Genomic DNA, 22023 nt, shown 5'->3' with positions numbered 1-22023 from the left:
TTTCTTTTCTGTTTCTTCAGATCTAGCTCCAGGAGTAGAAGAGATATACGAGGAAAGTCAGCAGATCTTCCTTACACCAGGACATCCACAGGATGGACAAGTCGTTCTTTATAATGTAAATTATTGTTGTGCAGCACTCTTTCTCTGTCTTTATTTCTGACACTATACCCCTACCTCCAAATTCATCGAAGTGAATTGCAGAAACAAAGCATCCTTTGGACGCTTTAACTTCTGAGTTAGATGTCATGATTATGTTTAAGTATGGAGCAGCATTTTGGGCCCAGTTAATTTTTAACTGCTTCATCAGTGATCTTTCTTTCATTATAAGTTTAGAAATGGAGCAGTTTGCTGATGCAGTCTTCAGTATTTGTAGTTCATCAGGAAACAAGCTTTTGCATGTAGAATATCCTGCCTGAATTGGTAAATGATGTTCACGTCACACAAGTGGTCAATCCATGATCATCTCTCAGGAAATGAACTGGACCAGCCACATAATTGCAAGAAAAGCTCAGTGTTGTGCACTGAGCTCACTTCCTGACTCCCAAATGTGTTTCTGCCATCCCGAAGGCACAAGTCATACACATGACGGAAAGATCCCCACTCATGTTGACAGACACAGCTCTCAACACTCAACAGTACTCAAGGGTGTCAAAACAGTTCACTTGATTGGTACCCATCTAATTGCTCCACCATTGACATGCTGTAACTGCATGTGTGTCGTTGCAGAAGCTTCTTGAGCAGCTACTTCTAAATTTGCAATCTCCACCAACCAGGAACAGTATTCTACATTACTGTTCAATGCATTGTAGAAACATTGAAAATTTCACCACCTGAGCTTGCTGTGCCATTCAGTGTGGTCATGCTGATCATCCAACTTGGTACCTCTTTCCTGCTTTCTTCCCATAACTTTTGATCCCTTTAACCCTCAGAACCATATCTACTTCAATATTTTGATCTCAACTACTTTCTGTGACAGATAATTTAATAGGTTCAACACTATGTGGGTGAAGAAATTTCTCCTCATCTTAATCCTAAATGGCCTACCTGTATCATTAAACTGTGATGCCTTGTTCTAAACTCCCCAGCCACTGACAGCATCCTTCCTGTGTTTACCATCAGAAGTTAACTTTTTTGGCTTTTCATCCCATTTCTTCAATTCTTCCTCTAAATTTCTTTATTTTATTGATCTATCTTTTTGCCTTAAAGAAACCTTTAGATTAAACAATCTATTGTCTTGTATCTTTGATATGCCTTTCTCTTCCTCCATGTCCAACTCCTGATAACTACATGGTCTTTGTGACAAGAAAGGGAGGAGAGAGAGAGAGCGTAAGAGTGAAGCATGGTGAGAGCAGCAAAGAGAAGAGGGGAAGTTCTGTGCTGTTTCAAGTTATCAGCTGGGGATCCTTGGATGGGCTGTAGGTTTTACAGCCTAAACAATTGGATGTTGAAGAAAGAATAAATTACATCGCAAGCAATGGGGGAAGCAACTCTACAATATTTTGCTATTTTTGGTAACCCAAGTCCGTCTTTTTAAGTCATCATGCGTGCACAAAAGGAGCAGGGTATTTAAACAAATTGTCTGTGCATTGAGGAAAAAAATTAGATGCTACATTGCTAGAATAAATGTAGAAGGTTTACAGGGAAGACTTGCCATTCCTAGTTCTCTTTCAATTTATACACCAATTTGACTTGGACATATGTTACTAATTCAAAATTTTATAACTTTCGCTTTTTTGAATTGACAAGAAGGTGAGATCTTAATTGTGTCTCTTTTATTTTAGATATTGACGAATCTGTTGAATAGCTACAGCAACTCTTTCTTTAGTTTCAGACTTACAGAACCTGTGGTATTTTACATTTGTAGCAACCAATATAACATAAATTTTCATAGTTCCCGGCTAACCTACATAATAGGAACAAGGAATTGTGTTTCTGGAAAGACCATCTAATCAATCTTGATAGAAGATTGCCTTGCATTGATTGTAGACCATACTGCTATTAGTTTGAAAGCAGTCTGCAACTAAATACTGAAATAGGATATGTGATGTTGGATGGTAGTAAAGGAAATAAAGAATATAAATATTGGTAATTAATTGTCAATTTGTTTTGTCTTCTGTAGATAAGTGTGGACAGAGGCATGCCCTGGGAAGAGGCTTATCAGAAGTCACTCACTTTAACGGGACCTAATGATGGTTTCTACCTTTCGCACCGGGTTAGTATCAATGTTTTGTTATTTGTTACTTGTTTGCCATGCAATTGTGATGAATAATTTCAGAAATGAATTATTGGAGTTGAATTGTAGTTTCTTCTGTGATGTAAATGGAGTACAGTAAATAAAGTTTAACCTGAATACTTTATATTCTGAATACTTGCCAGTTCAACAAATACATTTGCAGTAAAATATGATTTAAATCTCAATTTGCCTGCACCATGGACAACTTCTAGTCTGGACTTATTCTTTGTTAGGTCACTTCAGTAGCATCAGTTGCAAGAATTACTCCAGTAATAGGTGACTTCACATCCATCATGAACAGCACTGATGCCACTGATCCAAGGGAACCATTCTTTAGATTTTCAAGATTGCAACTTACTTGATGTTTTCTTGAGGTTAGAATGCTCAATGGTGCTTTCCAGGCTGGTTTAATTACAGATCCTTTTACTGTTTGCAATGAAGTTATTCTGGGAAACTATCGATATCACGAGAGCAGGCTAGCTGAGGGAGAGATCCTCCTCTGAGCTGTTCGTGGATAAAGGAACTTTCCAGAGTTTTGGTGGGAGCAATATTTATTTTTATGAAAAGCTAAGCACAAATAATTTCTTTAAACTTCTATAATTTTTCCAACAGTAAAAAGAGTTAAAGTTAGTCGAAACATCATATTTACAATTCACACAACACTACGATAGGGGCAGAAAATGCAAATCTTCAAAGTTTTCACTTTGACCATACGATGGCTGATTTTCATTATCAAGCAATGTGTGGCAGCATTCAGAGCATGCATACTTCCTGCATTTAATCGCAGCAAAGGGTCTGAGCCATTTGGAGGCCTGGACCTGACTGTCATGGCACAAAATAATAAAGGAAAAACATGTAACTTACTGCAAGTCTTTGATTGTGATAGGGCAGAACATTGTTAGATTGTCACATTGGTCCAGCCAACTTTTGATGCTTGATGGGTAGGGGTGAGCATAGGTGTACGAGGTACCTTTGTTGAGCCGGAAGTGGCCTGGATATGTTTAATTTTGGACACAAGCAAGTCAGTACAGCTCCCTTAGGCACCGCTGAAAGAAATCATCTGGGCTACTTTGCAAGCAGCCTCTAACTGTTTAAGGACTGTGTGCTTGACATGAAGCATGCACGATATGCACTTCACCCATTCATACTTCATTATCCATTACTTTTGTACATCATAGGAACCTAAATTTGTATAATTTAATGAGGTAACTGCCTACCGTTGTAAAGGCACTGGACAAAATAGTTTGGGCAGAATCTGAGCAAGACAGTTTGGCCTTCTGCGGTACTCTGAATATAGAGCCACTAACTTACCAGAGTTTCAATTGGCCTATTGTGTAATGAGAGGAAATGTATAATATTAACAAATAACCTTTAAATGATGGTAGTGCTATTTCACTTTATCAGTGAGTAATAACATAAAATTTGAATATTTGTCTGAGAATTTGAAGTTTTTTTTATTTGTGTGGAAAAACAAATGATTTTACTAAGATTGTAGAGTTATTTTTGCTTCACAGTGAGATTATGGTGTTTTTATGCCAAAGTGCTCTCCAATCCTACATGTTTTTCACTGGTTCCTAAGCTGATATCTTGTATCTTCAGATATTTCTAATGCATTTTTTTCTCTTACAGCTTAGAGGAAATGAGCCTTTTGCACTTTTGGCTGAGCAAATCACTGTGAAGCATTATGTGTTGTATAAACCAAATATTGGCAAACAAATACAACCAGAAAGTTTTGATAACTTAAGGAAGAAATACAAAAGAGTGAGTATTGGTCTTTTGTTTTAGTTATATGCAAAATTCAGTCAATGAGAAGTTGCCTCACTCTTTAGTAAGTTGAGTTGCTGCCATTAGATTGCGTGAGCTCGGACATGTGAACATCAAGTGTTTTTTTTAATACTGTTTATTCTAATGTGTTTTTTTCACTGGAGCATTGGGAGCTGAAGGCTGACCTTATAGAGATTTATAAAATCATGAGAGGCATAGATAAGGTGAATAGCAAAGGTCTTTTCCCTCAAGTTGGGAAGTTCAAACCTAGAGAGCACAGTTAAGGTGAGCGGAGAAAGATGTAAAAGGGAGCGGAAGAGTATTTTTTTCACACAGCAGGTGGTTCATGTGTGCAGTGAACTGCCAGAGGAAGTAGTACAGTCACAATGTTTAAAAAACAGGGCTATAGATCAAACGCAGGCAATTGGGACGAGTTTAGTTTGGAAAACTTGGTCAGCATGGACAATTTAGACTAAAAGGTCTGTTTCCATGCTCTATGGCTCCCATTATCCCAGATAGAAATGTGTATTTATACAGTGCCTTTCAGGAGTATTGAATGACACAATGCATCTTTACAGCCAATGTGACTACACTCCAAAAGGTGTTTTTGAGATGGCATCCAGTACGCATCCAGCAAACTCCCTCAAACAGCAATATGATCCTGACCAGATAATCTGTTTTTGTTGTGTTCATTGAGGGATAACTCCTCAGTTCCTATTCAGAATGGTGCTGTAAAGTCTTTTATAATGATTCAAGCAGACAGATGTGGCCTTGGTTTAATGTCTCATCCAAAAGACAGCACCTCCAACAGTGCAGTGTTCACTCAGATTTACACTGAGTGTTAACTTTGATTCTCCCTTATTGTAAAGGGATTGAGTTTAAAAGCAGAGAGATTATGTTGCAGCTGTGCATGGTGCTGGTGAGGCCACACCTGGAGTGCTGCATGCAGTTTTGGTCTCCTTATTTGAGAAAGATGTACTGGTACTAGAGGGGGTGCAGAGGAGGTTGGTTACATTGATTCTGGAGTTGAGAGGGTTAGCTTATGAGGTGAGACTGAGTAGTCTGGGATTATATTCATTAGAATTTAGAAAAATAGAAACAAAATTATGAAAGGAATAGACAAGATAAAGTAGAGAGGATGTTTCCACTGGCAGGTGAAATTAGGACAAGATGGCATAATCTCAAGGTTAGAGGGACTAGATTTAGGACTGAATTGAGAAGGAACTTCTTCACCCAGAGGGTTTCGAATTTATTGAATTTCCTCCCAGTGAAGTAATTGACACTACATCAGTAAACATTTTTAAAACTAAGATAGATTTTTTTTTTGAACAATAAAGGAATTAAGGGATATGATAAGAGCACAGGTGAGTGGAACTGAGTCCACGAAAAGATCAGCCATGATGTTGTTGAATGGTGGAGCAGGCTCGAAGGGCCAGGTGGCCTACTCCTACTCCTGGTTCTTATGTAGTTCTTATTTTCTACTCAACAGCTGAAGTGGGACTTGGATCTAGAATCTTGTGACTGAGAGGTAGCAATGCTACCAACTGAGCCATAGCTAGCACCATGAATACAGTAAATATTCAAAAAGCATTCAGCTGTATGGATTACGGATCTGTAAAATTTAAAGTACAGACAGTATGTCCAGGGAAGAACATTTTTAAGTGAAAGTTTGTAAAAGAAAATGTCAGTTGTCTTCAAGGCAAACATATCAAGAACAAGAGATATGTTTATATTTTTGCAGTAGTTGGATACAAATTATGTCATTGCATCCAAGTGTTTGACCAACATAGACAACCAAACTAATTTCAATATCTTTAATCATGGTAAAATAAGTAAGTGGCATTTGATCAGCTGTTTTCTCTGCTATGTAGCAATTCTCTGAGAGACAGATAAGCAATATTTGGACCAAAGCAACCAACTTTTCATACTAATTCCCCAACAAATCTTTGTTCTTGGAATGTAAATGCAAAAACTCAAGCTATTCTGTCAAAACAATTAAAATTGTGAAGATAACTAAAGTAATGTGAGTTAGTAAATAATATATAATCTCTTGTCGCCAGATGTGTCTCCCATTTGAAGTAATGGTTCTGTACAAATACCTGTTGCAACAATAAAGTTGTGAATATTTATCCCTGATTTCTGCCCATGAAGAAATCCCCTTCACATCTTTACTCACCTAAACTATCAGGAAAATGTACTTAACAAATGCAAAAAACTATTACCTTATAGAACAGGGGAAATATAAAATTTAAAGTCTCTGATCAGTGCAACTTTGACACGCTTCCCATTGTGCAGTTACATTGTGGCTGTGAGGAATGCAAACAGAAGGAAGTCATAGAAAATTTGGAAAATTTAAAGACTTGCAAATACTGCTATCTAAACATTGTAAAATAAAACTGCATTTGGCACTAGAAATCAGTTGTCAACTTGCAGTAACCGAAACTAATGATTAGGAACATGTTTTTGAAGGAGGAATAGAGTAACAGACCTTTAACCCTGAGACTGTCACAGGTAAATTTGTTGTTGGCTTGCATTTGGGTTGCTTCATCGTCAGCAAGATAACTCGCCACCTTGTCTTTCCAGTCACTGTTAAATGTTAGTACTGATATTCTGAAAATCTTATTTAATATTGTTAATATTTGAACATCTTAGTTATGTTCTACACAAATTTAAATCACCATTTTACTTTTCACAAAAATGATTTAATTCTGAAGCAATTTAATGTCATGAGGTTTGAGTGGGTATCATAGGATGTTAAAGATTATCCTTGCTAAGAGTACTTTAAATATATTTTAAAAGAATCAACAATCAATTTTATACATTTAATTAAATGCTCGTAGTTAACTCTCGTGTGGATTATAAAAAATAACTAAACTTTCTCTACTAGCACTACTTTTTATTTGAATTTTTGACTTTCCAATTGTAATTGTTTTGTATTAATTATTGACACGTTTTCAATTCTACAAAACAAACTAAAGAAAGAGAAAAATAGTCTTTTAGCTTTATTTTAAGCAGTTGTGCAATTTTAATTTAAAACTTTATTATTGCTTATTTTCTTTATGTATTTTAGGTTGAACCAGAAGAAGCCAAAGAAATTTGGCAAAACCTGTATAGTTTCTCATTCAGAAAATGCAGTCACGCAGCTTGGTAAGGCTTTGCTAGTTCAAATGAAATGGTTCTTAATTAGTCCTTCAAAAGTTAACTTAGTGTAGAGAAGTTACTTTAATAAGGTAATTAATATCGTAGTTCAGATGACAAATCAGTTTTTATTGCTTCTCAGATCTTTTTGCAACTCTTTGACATATGTTTGTTTCAAACAACCATTAAAGCTTTCCAAAACTATTTCAATTGTATTGTGTGATGTAATTTGATATTTCCTATATACTGAAGGTGCGTATTTATTGTACACATTCAGCTTTGAAGGATAATAAAAACTAGAGTCGTGAATATCTATTTTGAGTGAGCACTATTTTCATGTTTGCAAAAAGCACATAAACTAGGATTAAATTACCACAATGTGAAAAGAGTCTTATCATTTTTATATTCTCTTTAATTTCTATTATTTACATATTTATTTTCATATTTACCATTTTGTAAACTTAAAGTATTTTTGATCATTGTATAAGTTTTTTTTATTTGATCATGAATTTACAGATTTCAAAATTATCAGCATAGCAACCAAATCAAAAAAAAAATTCAATCTTGATGATCCTGGGTACTGTTCTATCCACCCACCCCAATTTCTTTCTGTTGGCTGATATTTAATCTGGGTGTGATTCGCTCAGCACAAATTCTGTTATATAGTGTGGGTGCCTACATCATTGCATTCTGCATGATGGATCTGGTTAAACATGAAAGATTACACATCACTATGTTCAGTATTAGAGTCTATTTGCTTAACTGATGTACAACTGATCTTTGCCCTTATTTTTTAACCAAACTATTAATAATTTTGTCTGTTAAATTGGTGCACATAGGAATGTTATGATTTCTGAATCAAGTCAGTCATTATATCTTGGTACAATTGGTATATAATTATTGTGGCACTTTATGATCGTCTTCTCCCTCATTCCTACTACACATGATAGGACATTATTATTGTATGCCAATTCAAAACAGATCATGGGAAGTGTTATGCATGCTAAAATAACACATGTTTGGTCATTGACAGGAATGGGAAGTGTAAAATAGTGCAACAAGGGAAGGAGTGTGTCCAAGGAATGCGGTTGCGCCATTACTACATGTTGTGCGGGGCTCTTCTAAGGGTTTGGAACAAAGTTGGAAACATTATGTCTGATGTTACAAGTTCTAGTCACTTGCAAATTGTGCGTCTAAAAACCAAGGACCAGAGAAAGCAAGTTGGTAAGTAAATGTTTTAATTTTCAGGGATTAAATTTGAGATATTCTGCAAATAAATTTGATTATCGAGTTTTGAGAAGATTTGTAGCTTAGGTTGAGGTGCTGGATGTAGGTTTGCTCACTGAGCTGAAAGGTTTGTTTTCAGACGTTTCATCACCATACTAGGTAACATCATTGAGCCTCCGGATGATGCGCTGGTGGCATGGCCGACTTTCTATTTGTGTTTAGGTTTCTTTGGGTTGATGATATTTCCTGTGGTGACGTCATTTCCTGTTCTTTTTCTCAGCGGGTGGTAAATGGGATCCAAATCAATGTCTATCAACAAATACATTGACTTGGATTCCATTTACCTCCCTCTGAGAAAAGGAACAGGAAATTATATCCCCACAGAAAATGACATCATTAACGCAAGGAAACCTAAACATAAATTGAAAGCAGGCCATGCCAACAGTGCTTCATCCAGAGGCTCACTGATGATGTTACATAGTATGGTGACGAAATGTCTGAAAACAAACCTTCCAGCTCAGTGAGCAAACCTACATCCAAATTTGTTTATATACCAACTTGTCCCTTGGTGGAGTAATTGGTGGGACGTTTGCTTATTTTTGTACAAACTTGCACTGATTCATCCCCTAACAAACAGTATTCCCAGTACTTGTGCATGTTTTGAGTGCACTAGAGTCTCAAATCTGGCAGAATACTTTGGTTCAAATTCACTTGTATTTTCATAGAATCCCTTCTCTGTGGAGACAGGCTCTTCAGCCCAACAAGTCCACACTGACCCTCCGAAGAGTAACCGACCCAGACCCATTCCCCCATCCTATTATCCTATATTTACCCCTGACTAATGCACCTAACCCTGAACACTATGGGCAATTTAACATGGTCAATTCACCTGACCTGCACATCTTTGGATTGTGGGAGGAAACCGGAGCACCCGGAGGAAACCCACGCAGGCACGGGGAGAATGTCTATGCGTGGAGTTTGAACAGTCACCCAAGGCTGGAATTGAATCTGGGTCCCTGGTGCTGTGAGGCAGCAGTGCTAACCAGTCTCCAAATATAATCTGTCAAACACTCTTGCTAATTCATTAATCAACAAAGCTAATAGAAGAATTTCATTGTAGTTACTGAATTCACCCATTCACAAATATTTGTACTATAAATAGAACAAAAGAACATTACAGCACAAGAACAGGCCCTTTGGCCCTCCAAGCCTGCACTGATCCAGATCCTCTATCTAAATCTGCTGTCTATTTTCTAAGGACCTGTATCCCTCTGCTCCCTGCCAATTCATGTATCTGTCTGGATACATCTTAAATGACACTATTGTTCCCACCCCTACCACCTCTGCTGGCAACGCTTTCCAGGCACCCACCACCCTCTGCATAAAGAACTTTCCACCGATATCTACCCTAAACTTTTCCCCTCTCACTTTGAACTCGTGACCCCTAGTAATTGAGTCCTGCACTCTGGGGGAAAAGTTTCTTGCTATTCACCCTGTCTGCACCCCTCGTGATTTTGTAGGCCTCAATCAGGTCTGCCCTCAATCACCTCCTTTCCAATGAAAATAATCTTAATCTACTCAACCTCTCTTCATCCTGGTGAACCTCCTCTGCACCCTCTCCAAAACATCTATAACCTTTTGGTAACGTGGTGACCAGAACTGTATGCAGTATTCCAAATGTGGCCAAACTAAAGTCTTATACAACTGTAACATGACCTGCCAACTCTTGTACTCATTACCCCATCCGATGAAGGAAGGCATGCCGTATGCTGCCTTGACCACTCTACTGTCCTGCATTGCCACCTTCAGAGAACAATGGACCTGAACACCCAGATATCTCTGTACATCAATTTTCCCCAGCACCTTTCCATTTACTGTATAGTTCACTCTGGAATTACATGTTGCAAAATGCATCACCTCACATTTGTCCGGATTGAACTCCATCTGCCATTTCTCTGCCCAACTCTCTAATCTATCTATATTCTGCTGTATTCTCTGACAGTCCCCTTCACTATCTGCTACTCCACCAATCTAAGTGTTATTTACAAACTTGCTAATGAGGCAACCTATACCTTCCTCCAAATCATTTATGTGTATCACAAACAGTGGTCCCAGCATGGCTCTCTGGGACACCACTGGTCACAGGTCTCCATTTTGAGAAGCTCCCTTCCACTACTACTCTCTGTCTCCTGTTGCCCAACCAGTTCTCTGTCCATCTAGCTAGAACACCCTGGACCCCATGCAACTTCACCACCTTCATCAGCCTACCATGGGGAACCTTATCAAATGCCTTACTCAAGTCCATATATATGACATCTACATCCCTTCCCTCATCAATCAACTTTGTCACCTCTTCAAAGAAATACAAGAAAGAGAATACTATGTTTGAGGCATAGCCTCTGAAGATCGTGGCATTATTTTCCAAGTGCATGCTGAGAATGGAATGTTTGGAGAAGAGTTAGTTTCCCTCTGGACAAAGGACTCCACCACATGCTCGTAAACTTTAACTGGTACTCCTTGTCTAGAGAATCAGAGGCAGGTGTTATATCTGAACATATCCCAGTGTTTTGCATTCCTATATCATAGAATTTCTGAGCATTCGTGAGAACACAAAATTCATTAATTTGTGATCCAGACTCCCAGTGGCTCATGACTTTTTTTGTTCTTGGGTTGTGCATGATATTTATTGCTCAATCATAATTCTCCTGACAAGGTCTGTTTGGCCCCTTTTGAGGGTCTGAGAACAAGACTGAAGCTACTTCTATAAGAATATAAAAAATAGGCAAAATGGCTCACTACTACCCCTATCAAGCCTACCCTGCCGCTCTATGCTACTTACGTTGCATACAGAAAACCATCCAAACCCCTTTGTGCTGCACCTTTCTGGAGAATCTCTCCATTCAAACAATGTTCTGTCTTTTGATTCTTCCAATGAAAGTGCAAGACTTCTCACTTTCTCACTCTACTGACCTGATTTTTGTCCAGTTTCTCAATCTATTTAAATCCCCTTGCAGATTCTTTATCCTGTCACTGCAAAATATGCCCCCGCCCCCCCCATCTATTTTTGGATTGTCAGCACATTTGAATAGATTACACTCTGCACTCTCTTTCCAAATCATTAATGTAGACAGTAATTGAGGCCCTTGGACTGAACCTTGTGGCATCTTTCCAAAGGACCCATTAATCCTGACGCTGTCTTCTATATGTTAACCAGTTCTCAATTCATCCTATGACGCTTCTCCCCTTGCCATTAGTTTCTACATTGTGCACTAACCCTTCTCTGTGGCATCTTATTGAATGCCTCCTGGAAATTCAAATGTGCTACATATTCCAGTTCTCTTTTTCTCAACTTTGCTTGTGAAATCCTCAGAATGTTTGCAAATAGGTTAGATGTGAATTCTCATTCACAGAATCATGTTAACTGTGTTTAATTGCATTAGGCTTTTCTAAATACCCTGCCATTTCTTCCATTCGTCCTACAGTTACTTTCCCTGAAGGATCACAGTAAACCAAATGATGTTGAGGCAGCTTTTGTGGTCATTTGTTTGATACCAGTTCACTAAATAAACAGATATAAACATATGATCTGTAGGTTATTGTTCCAGTACCATTACCAGTCACCTATCAATCCAGTAGCAAAGTTTCACTTTCAATCCAGCCACAGAATTGTTAGGGGAAGCTCTCTAAACAGACGATGGAGACCCCAGTGAGCCTGTTTATAGTTTCTAGTCCACAAACCTAAATGCTTTAAGTCATCAAGCAACCATATAATACAATTAACTGCATCAAGTCATGCAAGATATACTGCAGTGCTTACTGTGATTGGGCAGTTGCTATCAATTATAAAACTATTTTCTGGCAGAGTTGAGTTCAGCAATAATTGTTCACTAAGCTAAGCAAACATGCATTCTCCTGTTTTCTGCAGGTATAAAGATTCCTGAAGCCTGTGTTTATGCTGTTGTTAATGAGCTGAAGAAAATGGACATGGCAGTAAAGAAGAAGCAGGAGGAGAGTCGGCAGCTGCTGGCAAACCAAGTACTACAAATATGTCAAAGTGAAGCACAGAGTAGTTTATCTGTAGAACAAGCATTCACTAACAACACTCAGATTTTAACAGATACTTTCGACCCTGTTCAAGTTTTACAAGAGCTGTTAGGACATGATTATGATGCGTTTGGAGAGCAGGAGCAAATGCTAAATCAAGATCGGCAAAGTGTTATTCAGTATGGCCAACCATCGCACCTCTGGGAAGCTGGCTGAATAGCAGGAGGCTAGAATACTGCTCTAATAAAGTGCCTGACTCCAGTCAAAATCCTTCTCATGCAGGCTGAAAATTGACAAGTCATAGATTCACCCCTTCAGTGACACTGCCTGCATTTAAAGATCCAACTGAGACAAGGCTGCTTTTTTTGACAATTTTCTTGAAGGTTAGGAACTTTGAAGATGAATTTCTTCAACCTTTGAATCTTTGATATGGCGTTATCAGAAGCTGACATGGTTCTTTCCTTCTCGCATTGTATTTTTGGTACTGTTGTAATCAATCAAGCACTTGCTCATTTACACCTGGATATTGGATGAGACCTCTGGATTTGCACAATCAAAAACCTACGAGAAGGGCGAATTGTATAAAATAACAGATAATAAGGTTCAATGGTTGGAAAATAAAGTTCACCCCAACCTAATGAAACAGAAAACCAGCTTTCCCAACATCTGCCATTTCATTTGGGAACCTGCTCAAAAAGCTGTATTTCCAAGATAGAGTATAATTTTCTCTGCTGTCGAGCAACTGCTGTTCTTTTATCTAAAACGTTTTTTTGGGGGGCTTAAATAAGCACTTAACAGCAGTGTGATTACAGTGCAGTAAACTGTTCATGTACAATTAATATGCTTTAACAAAGTGCAACATTGTAATGTACAAGTATATAAATATATAAACTCTGCCATCTTTTAAAAAGATTGTAACAGTTTTATACCACACATGGTCTGGTAACTGTGGTGATATGTTTCTTATTGCCACACTTGTAGTATCATAAAGATGTAAATTTATTTCTAAATTATATATTTTAAGCATGTGGTATAAATATATGTTGTGGAAAGCAGCAAGACATGATGTATGCATCCACAGAGTTACAAACTTTCTGACTTAAGGATGTTAGTCATGTCTTTAACTATATTGGAACAACTATGCAATAGCTTATAAGAGTGTAGTTACAGAAATTGCTGGTTAAAGTATTGTTATATGCTTATATATGTCCCCCTTGAAATATTTACTTTAACCTGGAATCGTCACTCTTGTATAGAGCCACTCCAGATGATTGAGAAAGTTTACAGCCCTTGATTTTAATTGAAGTTAAAGCAAATTAAGTCAGATTGTTCTGTCTGAATCTTGTAAGGAACCATGTTGGAAAATTGAAAGTCAGTTGGAGACAGAAGAGTAACTTGGTTGTGTGTTCAAAACATAACTGATTTGACAAGAATGTGAATTCTGGCAGAAAAACCGTCTTAATTTGCTTTACTTCATTTTAAAAAAAAAGAAATAAAGTCATATTTTGTCATTTTATTTATTTTTATCCTTTTTAAATGTTGTTTTTATGGCTTTTTCTCCCTCTCTCCATTCATGTCTACCCTGCAGGTTACACTGCACTAATCTCCTCTTACTAATCACTGTTCCTTCAGAAAAATGCAGCAGAAATCTTTCTGTTCTTCAGTCATTCAGTAATTCACTAGCAATACCGTTGTAGAGCAAAGGAGCTGCAATGGTTGGAAAAATATGCAACTTTTTAAAGTAAATGACTCCATGCTGGAAGTTTCTTGTAAAGTGAAATCTGTTGCTCAGAATATTGTCAGTATTGGTACTGTAAACCTACTGATTCATTTGGAGTGACCTAAAGATTACTTTATGAAAGCCTGGTTCCTTGCTTATAGGTAAAAAGTTCCTTTCATTGTCCTGCCATTCAAAACTGGGAGTAATCATTGGGGACAAGAAGCAGTTCAGTTCTTTCGTAACCCTTGCATTGGTTTCTCACACCCTTGCATTACTTAACTCAGGTACAGGAAAGTTATCTCGATCCAGTGGATATACATACTGAAACATGGCAGAATCAGAATGGTGATATTTAAGAAGTCATTTTTTTATAGATTGAAATTAGGATCTGACATAATTGCTATCATAAGATTTGCCTAAAATCTGCATCACAATTTTTTAGTTAAACTGACATGCATGTACTCTATAAATCACTTTATTCAAGGCTGATGCTCAGCTTGTGAATTTTGTGAGATTCACTAATTTCTTTTTAAGCAGGTAAGGGTTACAATACCCAAGATAACTAATCCAGTGCCTAAACATAGTTTGATATATCCATTCCTGCTGATGACTCCAGAGTTCTGGTGGATATAAATTCAAGCAAATAGAAGCTCAATAAAATAAAAGTAATAGTTCACAGTTATAACTGACCTATTGCACCTTTGGACCAAGGATGGTTTGGAACAATACAAAGAGCAAAATAGTGGCCTTTAACTGTCAACCAGTTTAGGCGAATTGACAAACATGACAGCTTGATTTAGTGTGAGAGGAATGCGTAATAGCCACTATTTAATATTGTGAATAAATGATTAACACATTCAAACCAAACATTATGGTATTCATATTAATGCTGCTATTGCTTGATAGAGAAGCTCTTTGAATGGAGCAGTGAGTTCTGGGAATTAGACAGGTAGGTTAGAAGTAAAGAACCAAACACACTCAGCCTTTAATTGATGGAAAATTGTTGAAGTCATAATAGTTGATATCTAATGGATTAAAAGAAAGCATATCTTGATCACTTCCTCTTCCTGAATGTAATGGATTGTAAGATCGTTGTCAGAATCCTTTTTGCTTCAGTTCATTTTGAAGCTTGGCTCCAGCATTATTTGTTCTCCGTAATCACAAGCCCAGTTGTATTTGTTTGCTTGATATACAGAAAGGAACAATTAACATAGGTTGTGTGCAAGTAACAGGGAACAATGAGAAGATGGTGAAATAGGGAAGATGTATGTAATTTTTGCTAATGAAAAGCACCCAACTACAAATGTTCTATCGGCTTAATGTAAGTTTAAACAAATTTAATTCAGGGACTGCTGTAAAACTTAAAAATTTGTATTAATCTGTCATTCAAAATTTTGAATGCACTGTAATATTAGAAACCAGATATTATTTGCTTCGGTGCCCGTACATTACTATTTTCACCAAGTATTCTAACAAGGATAGAACACAAATACCAAAGTATTCACCATCTTAAGTTGCCTGCTTATGAAATCTCTTTGCCTCAGGAACCAATCCAATGGCCCTTTTCTACTTTTTATATCAGGGTTGTCTACGTGAATTAAATGATTCATGTTGCTTTTGTTCATTAAACAGTACATTTTGACTTTTTTACATAAATTATTTTGTTAACCGATAAGGTTCTATTGATTGTAGCTATTGTATATGCTGTGGGTATCTGTAAACAATGCAAGCACTTTTGCCTACTTACAATTTACTGGGTTGTCTCTGTTTTCTATTTGTATTTATAAATGTAGGAAATGAAGTGGTATATATGTAAAAAAAATTATCAAAATGTGCCTTAAACTAATTATTCTTAATTTTCTACTTTCAGAGGAGGAAAATAGTAGCATGCTTTCATTTTTATGATAAATAAAAAAAATCCTGCAATTATCTTTTTTTACAACTTGCAGTTCACTGTCTCTGAATGTGTCCTTGTTGTTTAGCAATAATTTCTTGTAATATAGTAAGCGAATGTCTACCAATACTAAACTGAACAGTTTGCTTTCATGGTAAATTGCCAAATCCCAAAAGACAGTTGCACTACATGTCTATGTATGCATAATGAAACATCCTCATTTTACAAAGTTTTATGGTATTATTCTGTAGCATACAATAATAAAGTTTCTGTAAAGAAATTTTATGTCACTGATTGCCTCAGTTAAATATAATTTGTTTTGGTTGCATCAGTAAATGGATGCATATCGACAGTTCTTATACCTGTATCTTATTACCCTGTACAAATGTTCTTTTGCCTTTTCCTTTGTTCAAGTCTTAAACCCATAAAGGAATGTGATTTTCCACTGAGGTAGCAACAATAATGATAAGTGTAATGAACACAACAATTGGAGATCAGAGTGGGTCAGACAGCATCCATAGAGAGAGAGCAAGCTATTGTTGAGTCTAGATGACTTTCCATCAGAGCTCTTCCCATTTTCACTTAACTTTTGCCTATGGAGCTATTCAACCCTTTAGAAACCTGACACCAATAAACCAAAGTCTCCCTAGTTATGGTTACCTCTGCCAATACCTCCTTAATGATCCTTGCCATCACTTTCTCTGTAATGTCTGCAACTGCAGTGAGAGACACCATGGAGACTAAGGCACAAAATATCCCTGATCCATTGCTCTACCGAGCTGGAGAATGGCAACAAACCTGCTTCAGCTCTATGGCTGATGTTAGCATACAACTCCAGCAGTAGCTTTTGTATTAGAACACTACTTTTATGCAGAAGGAATGCAAATAGCTTATGGCAGATGGTCACAGTACATACCACTTCAGAATGGAATGCAAAACAGGATCATGTGATTATAAAATTTAAAAAGACAATCTGAAAGATGAGGTACATATTATTGTTATGGCATGGTGTTGTATCAACATAAAGGTTGGTCTAAAAGCCTGTAGTTTACATAGCAAATAACATGCCTGAAGAGCATTGTGATGTGTCAAAAGGAAAGTGGAGGCATGTATAGTGGAGTGAGGGTGGGCTTCCATCAGCCAGTCCAAGGTCTTGGTCTATTTCTAGTCTAGGGAGTTGGCCACAGTCCATCTACTAGAAGTCTGGGAATCTGCTCCATTCTAGTATTGATTGGGCCGTGGTTAGTCATGCAGGGCAACCTGCAACTTCATTCCAGGGTATGTTGTGGTTATTCAGGGCAATTTTGCACAATGTTTCTGGGATATAGGCCATGGTTAGTTTGGGGTAGACCATTCATAAACCAGTGGGTTTTTTAGAGTCCATCCATGGTTTCATTGAGGCAGCTCAAGTCTGGTGATTGGCTGGCTCATATTCACCACGCAAGAGACAAATTTCCTTTTTTATAAATTGAACTGCTTTAATGAAAGTGCTAAGAGTTTTGCAACTTAAACTCTCCACTGATGTATATTGTTGAGCTGGCATAATACAACATTGCTTTGTGAAGCAATGAGGGGGAAAAGAATTTGAGACCAAGAGAAACAGAATCTTTTGAGTTAAAACTATTCTGCCTGACAACAGCTCTGATGGAGCTGCTGAATAATACGAAAGTTGTAACTATTTGTGCAGCAAAGGAGAAACCCTCCACACAGCCTGCAAAGATCATCCATTTCCCTATGAAAACAGACCAAAAAAAAAGCTTTTCTAATTTGATGGTTGTGCATCATTCTACAAATATCAGTGTGATGTTATGGTCAAAATGAAAAATTAGTGAGAAAATTAAAACTTCCAAATTTTGTTTACCCACTCATTAAAATTGTTACAATAGATACTAGTTTTTGTGTTACTGATGAAACCTGGTGTAAATTTTGACCCAAAGTAACAGCCAGGAAAATAGTGCAGTAATTGAAATGTTATTTTCTGTGATAGCCTGTGGAAGATTAGGGCATCATCATCATTGTGCACTTACCAGTTAAGTCATGACGAGCAGAGGCACTGATCAATGTGATAGACCCACAAGTTGAATAATCAGGTAGGATCTGCTAGAACCGTCTTGAAGTTGGGGTTCAAGGCAGTTCGTGGTCACTTTGGCCTTGATATGGGAAGGGAACCTGGCCATGCAAGGGCACAGACATTTTAATAAATCAGGCTCCAGGGATAAAGGGGAAACATTACTTGTAACAAAAAGGGCCTCAACTGAAATGAGGACTGTCAGGGATTGCAATGAGGAAAAATTGGTTAAGAATACCATGGGGTCACAGGAGGAACCTGCAAGTAGCGGTGAACTATTTCAAAAGCTCATCTTATTGTATAAAAGCCAACTATTCAATAAGCTGACAATATCAAAGAAGCAGGATTGAAAGTGGGAGAAGTAAGAATTCATTATTTGTAAGAGGACAGAGTTGCAGGCTGAAAAAATGTTGAAAAAGAGTTACTCCAGTGATCCTATTTTCTAACCAACCTGTTCAGATCTAATTAATTCCATGCCTTTAGAATAGGTGGGAATTAAACCCAGCTCTCCTCATTCAGAAGTTGAGATGTTACAATTGGCATCACAAGAGCTCCCGACTCAAGTAATCAGCAGTGATGAATTTAGCTGCCTTTAATTCCCACATTATCAGCACATCACCATAGTTCATCCCATCCAAGGGAGCATGCAGTCTTTAGAAGGAATAGTTGAGGTCTCTAGAGACCAGTGGATACCTGTTATCTGCCTGATATTTAAAATGTTGAGTTCAATTTGAGTATTTTCTGTGTTACCATAGTTTTTTTTTAATATCCATTTTCTAACAGACCTCCGATCTAAATTACACACCTCTACAGCAGTTGTGCCATTAGAACTTTTAGCCTTCAAAATTTGATTTGTTAAGTACCTCAATCAAATTATGACAAATCTCATTAAGTATCAAGTGAGAGATAGTATCAATGTGGCCTAGGTGATATCTTGTAATTTCTACAGTCAACAAGAGACCATGGAGCAAGGCAGATTCACTCCGCACCTTATCTTCCAAAGTTTGAGAGAAGAAGATTTGTAGCTCGGGTGCTCGTTGTTGTGGTTCTGTTACCCCAGCTGGGAATGTGTTGCAGACATTGTCCCCGGCCTAGGTGACATCCTCAGTGCTTGGGAGCCTCCTGTGAAGCGCTTCTGTGATGTTTCCTCCAGCATTTATAGTGATTTGTATCTGCCGCTTCCGGTTGTTAGTTTCAGCTGTCCGCTGCAGTGGCTGGTATATTGGGTCCAGGTCGATGTACTTATTAATTGCACTTCAATTAATAAGCACACCGGCCACTGCAGCGGACAGCTGAAACTGACAACCGGAGGGGGCTGATACAAATCACTATAAATGCCGGAGGAAACATCACAGAAGTGCTTCACAGGAGGCTCCCAAGCACTGAGGATGTCACCTAGACAGGGGACGAAACGTCTGCAACACAAATTCCCAGCTCGGCGAACAGAACCACAACACCTTCCAGTTTGCCTCAAGCATAAAGCCTATACAACTGCAAATCAACAAATTATAGTTGACAGCATTCTCACACAAGTCAAAAGGTCATTAGGAGAGGGTTGTGGCAGTGTCCTCTCTGTAGCTGCTTTAAAGCTAAGGCCACACTGACATTTCAAATGAGTTACCTTGTTGAGGTCAGGGTGACAAATAGACATAAAACATAGCATTACCAAGCAGGATGATTAGTCAGCTGTGGTAGATAATGCCAAATTAAACAAAGTTAAAAAACAAACTATGCTGGAATGTATCTGTTGGTCTGCATTTAAAATGCTAAAACTGTTTACAATTATCTTAGCTGTTTCAGTGCACCATTTTAACCACTGCAAGTTTGTATAGCTATGATTTATCTGGTGTTTCAATTAAATGTTGAAGTGGTTAGGTACCTGGCAGAACTGGCTGCCTGGGTATAAAAGTTAAAACAGCTTTAAACATAGTCAACTCACAGAAGAGACTGACACCTTTTCCTACCCCAAGGTTTGATTTGAAAGTAATTTCAAAATTCACCAAGGTTACAAGGAAATTTGTATCTGACTGATTAGCAAGTGCTGCAGTAACAAATGGAGTGATTCACAGTTACTGGAAAAGGAAAGCACATTTCAGGGTCTCCGATATGGAGATATAGGACATACTTTTTTAAAAAATAGTCAATAGTGTGGTGCTGGAAAAGCACAAATCAGCCAGCATCAGAGGAGCAGGAAAAATTGATGTTTCTGGCAAAAGCCCTTCATTTCACCTATACCATTTTTATAGTCAAACCATTAAGCATTCAACCCAAAACTAATGTGATAATTTTTTTAATTGCCATAAAACAAGAAAGTCAACAAAACAGTCTAAAGTTACTATTTAGTATTAATTATTACAGACAAGTTATTGAAATACATTATTGCCAAGAAACTCAATTTTGATATATACATCAGAATTTCCACCAGGTATGCGAGTCACATTTATCAGATCCACTTTTCCACATCAGGTGGTTTAAGAGCAGACCATCATTAGCTGGACCGAAAGGCTGATATAAATTCAGTAGATTGAGTTATATTTCCATGAGCTGCTTGTATTGGTCAATTATAGGTACTTCAGGAGATCCTTTTCAATCACCTGTTTGAAATGAAGACAATAAAACAAATTTCAGCTGGATGGCCTCATCATGAAATGTTTGCTAAGTTCCAGGACTGACTGATGCATTCAACCTTCATGTTTACAATTGCAAAATAATGTGTACCAGCTTTATTTGACTGACCTCTATTGTAATAAAAATTGTTCAAATGGCAGTTGTTTGCTTTGACTTGAGGACTACTGGTTTTCTTATTGAACTACTATTTGATTGTCAATTCACAAAAAAGTACATCCAAAGCATGCGGGCTATTTCTTATTTGGTCAGGTTTCAGAGCATTTAAAACACCTGTCAATGTTAATATGAATCATACAGTGCAGAAAAAAAGCCTTTTGGCCCATCAACTGTACTGCCAATATAGTTCACTGCTTCTGTATAGTGGAGACTGGAGGGGGTAAGTTAGCTGAATGGCTGGTTTTAAAGATACATCAGTGTATTCAATCCTTGCATTGGCTTAAGTTACCGTGAAGGACTCCTTCTCAACCTCTCCCATTACCGGGGGAGAGGACAGATGGATCACTTAAAATGTGAATGCAGCCTTGTGATTAGTTAGGACTGTGGTGACTAGATACTGGAAGAGTGGGTATGGTAGATGCACATGAGATGAGGATTACAGGGCTCAACTATGAGTTGAACTGTGCTGAAATCCAAATCTCCTCAGCCACCTGCCTGCCTTGTGGGAGCAAATGACCACGCAAATGGGCTCACACAGATGTTGGGAAATGAGAGAACAAAAGGCCAGCCCTGGATGTCAGGTAGCAAGAAGGGGAGACAGACTAAATAGATGAAAATGGAAAAAGTAGAAACAGATCAAGTTGTTAGATGAAGGAAGGGCTGCTGATGTCAATACATGGACTTTAGTAAGGTGTTTGATAAGGTTGAGGAGAAAGTGAGGTCTGCAGATGCTGGAGATCAGAGCTGAAAATGTGTTGCTGGAACAGGTCAGGCAGCATCCAGGGAACAGGAGAATCGACATTTCGGGCATAAGCCCATCTTCAGGAATCTAAGATTCCCCATTGTAGACCAATGGAGAAAGTGAAGTCACATGGTGTGCAGGGTGTTCTAGCTAGGTGGATAAAGAACTGGTTGAGCAACAGGAGACAGTAGTAGTTAAAGGGAGTTTCTCGAAATGGAGAAAGGTGACCAGTGGTGTTCCACAGGGATCAGTATTGGGGCCACTGTTGTTTGTAATATACATATATGATCTAGAAGAGGGCACTGTTGGTATGATCAGCAAGTTTGCAGATGACACAAAGGTTGGTGGAGTAGCAGAAAGCATAAGGGGCTGTCAGAATACAGGAGGATATAGAGAGACTGGAGAGTTG

At 37.9% G+C, this 22023-nt stretch overlaps 2 protein-coding genes across 9 annotated transcripts in view; one reads left to right on the top strand and one right to left on the bottom strand.

Annotated features, from left to right (window-relative positions):
* The window catches only part of LOC122565355 (protein strawberry notch homolog 2-like), a 162866-nt gene extending 146798 nt beyond the window's left edge, over positions 1 to 16068 (top strand). For all 3 annotated transcript variants that reach the window (XM_043721240.1, XM_043721239.1, XM_043721241.1), the window contains 6 exons: positions 21 to 115; positions 2120 to 2212; positions 3863 to 3994; positions 7068 to 7144; positions 8169 to 8359; positions 12288 to 16068. In XM_043721240.1, the coding sequence (XP_043577175.1) occupies positions 21 to 115; positions 2120 to 2212; positions 3863 to 3994; positions 7068 to 7144; positions 8169 to 8359; positions 12288 to 12622 (923 nt within the window). In that variant the 3' untranslated portion in view covers positions 12623 to 16068. The remainder of the gene's footprint in view (positions 1 to 20; positions 116 to 2119; positions 2213 to 3862; positions 3995 to 7067; positions 7145 to 8168; positions 8360 to 12287) is intronic.
* A 4297-nt stretch (positions 16069 to 20365) lies between these two features.
* Positions 20366 to 22023, bottom strand: part of LOC122565353 (phospholipid hydroperoxide glutathione peroxidase-like) — a 42346-nt gene continuing 40688 nt past the window's right edge. For all 6 annotated transcript variants that reach the window (XM_043721233.1, XM_043721237.1, XM_043721236.1 and 3 more), the window contains exon 8: positions 20366 to 20682. In XM_043721233.1, coding sequence (XP_043577168.1) covers positions 20650 to 20682 — 33 coding nt within the window. In that variant the 3' untranslated portion in view covers positions 20366 to 20649. The remainder of the gene's footprint in view (positions 20683 to 22023) is intronic.

The sequence above is a fragment of the Chiloscyllium plagiosum genome, chromosome 31 (genome assembly GCF_004010195.1).
Source record: "Chiloscyllium plagiosum isolate BGI_BamShark_2017 chromosome 31, ASM401019v2, whole genome shotgun sequence".
Classification (NCBI taxonomy): domain Eukaryota; kingdom Metazoa; phylum Chordata; class Chondrichthyes; order Orectolobiformes; family Hemiscylliidae; genus Chiloscyllium; species Chiloscyllium plagiosum.
Note: the sequence above shows the minus strand (reverse complement) of the source record. Positions and strands in the feature narration are given on the sequence as shown.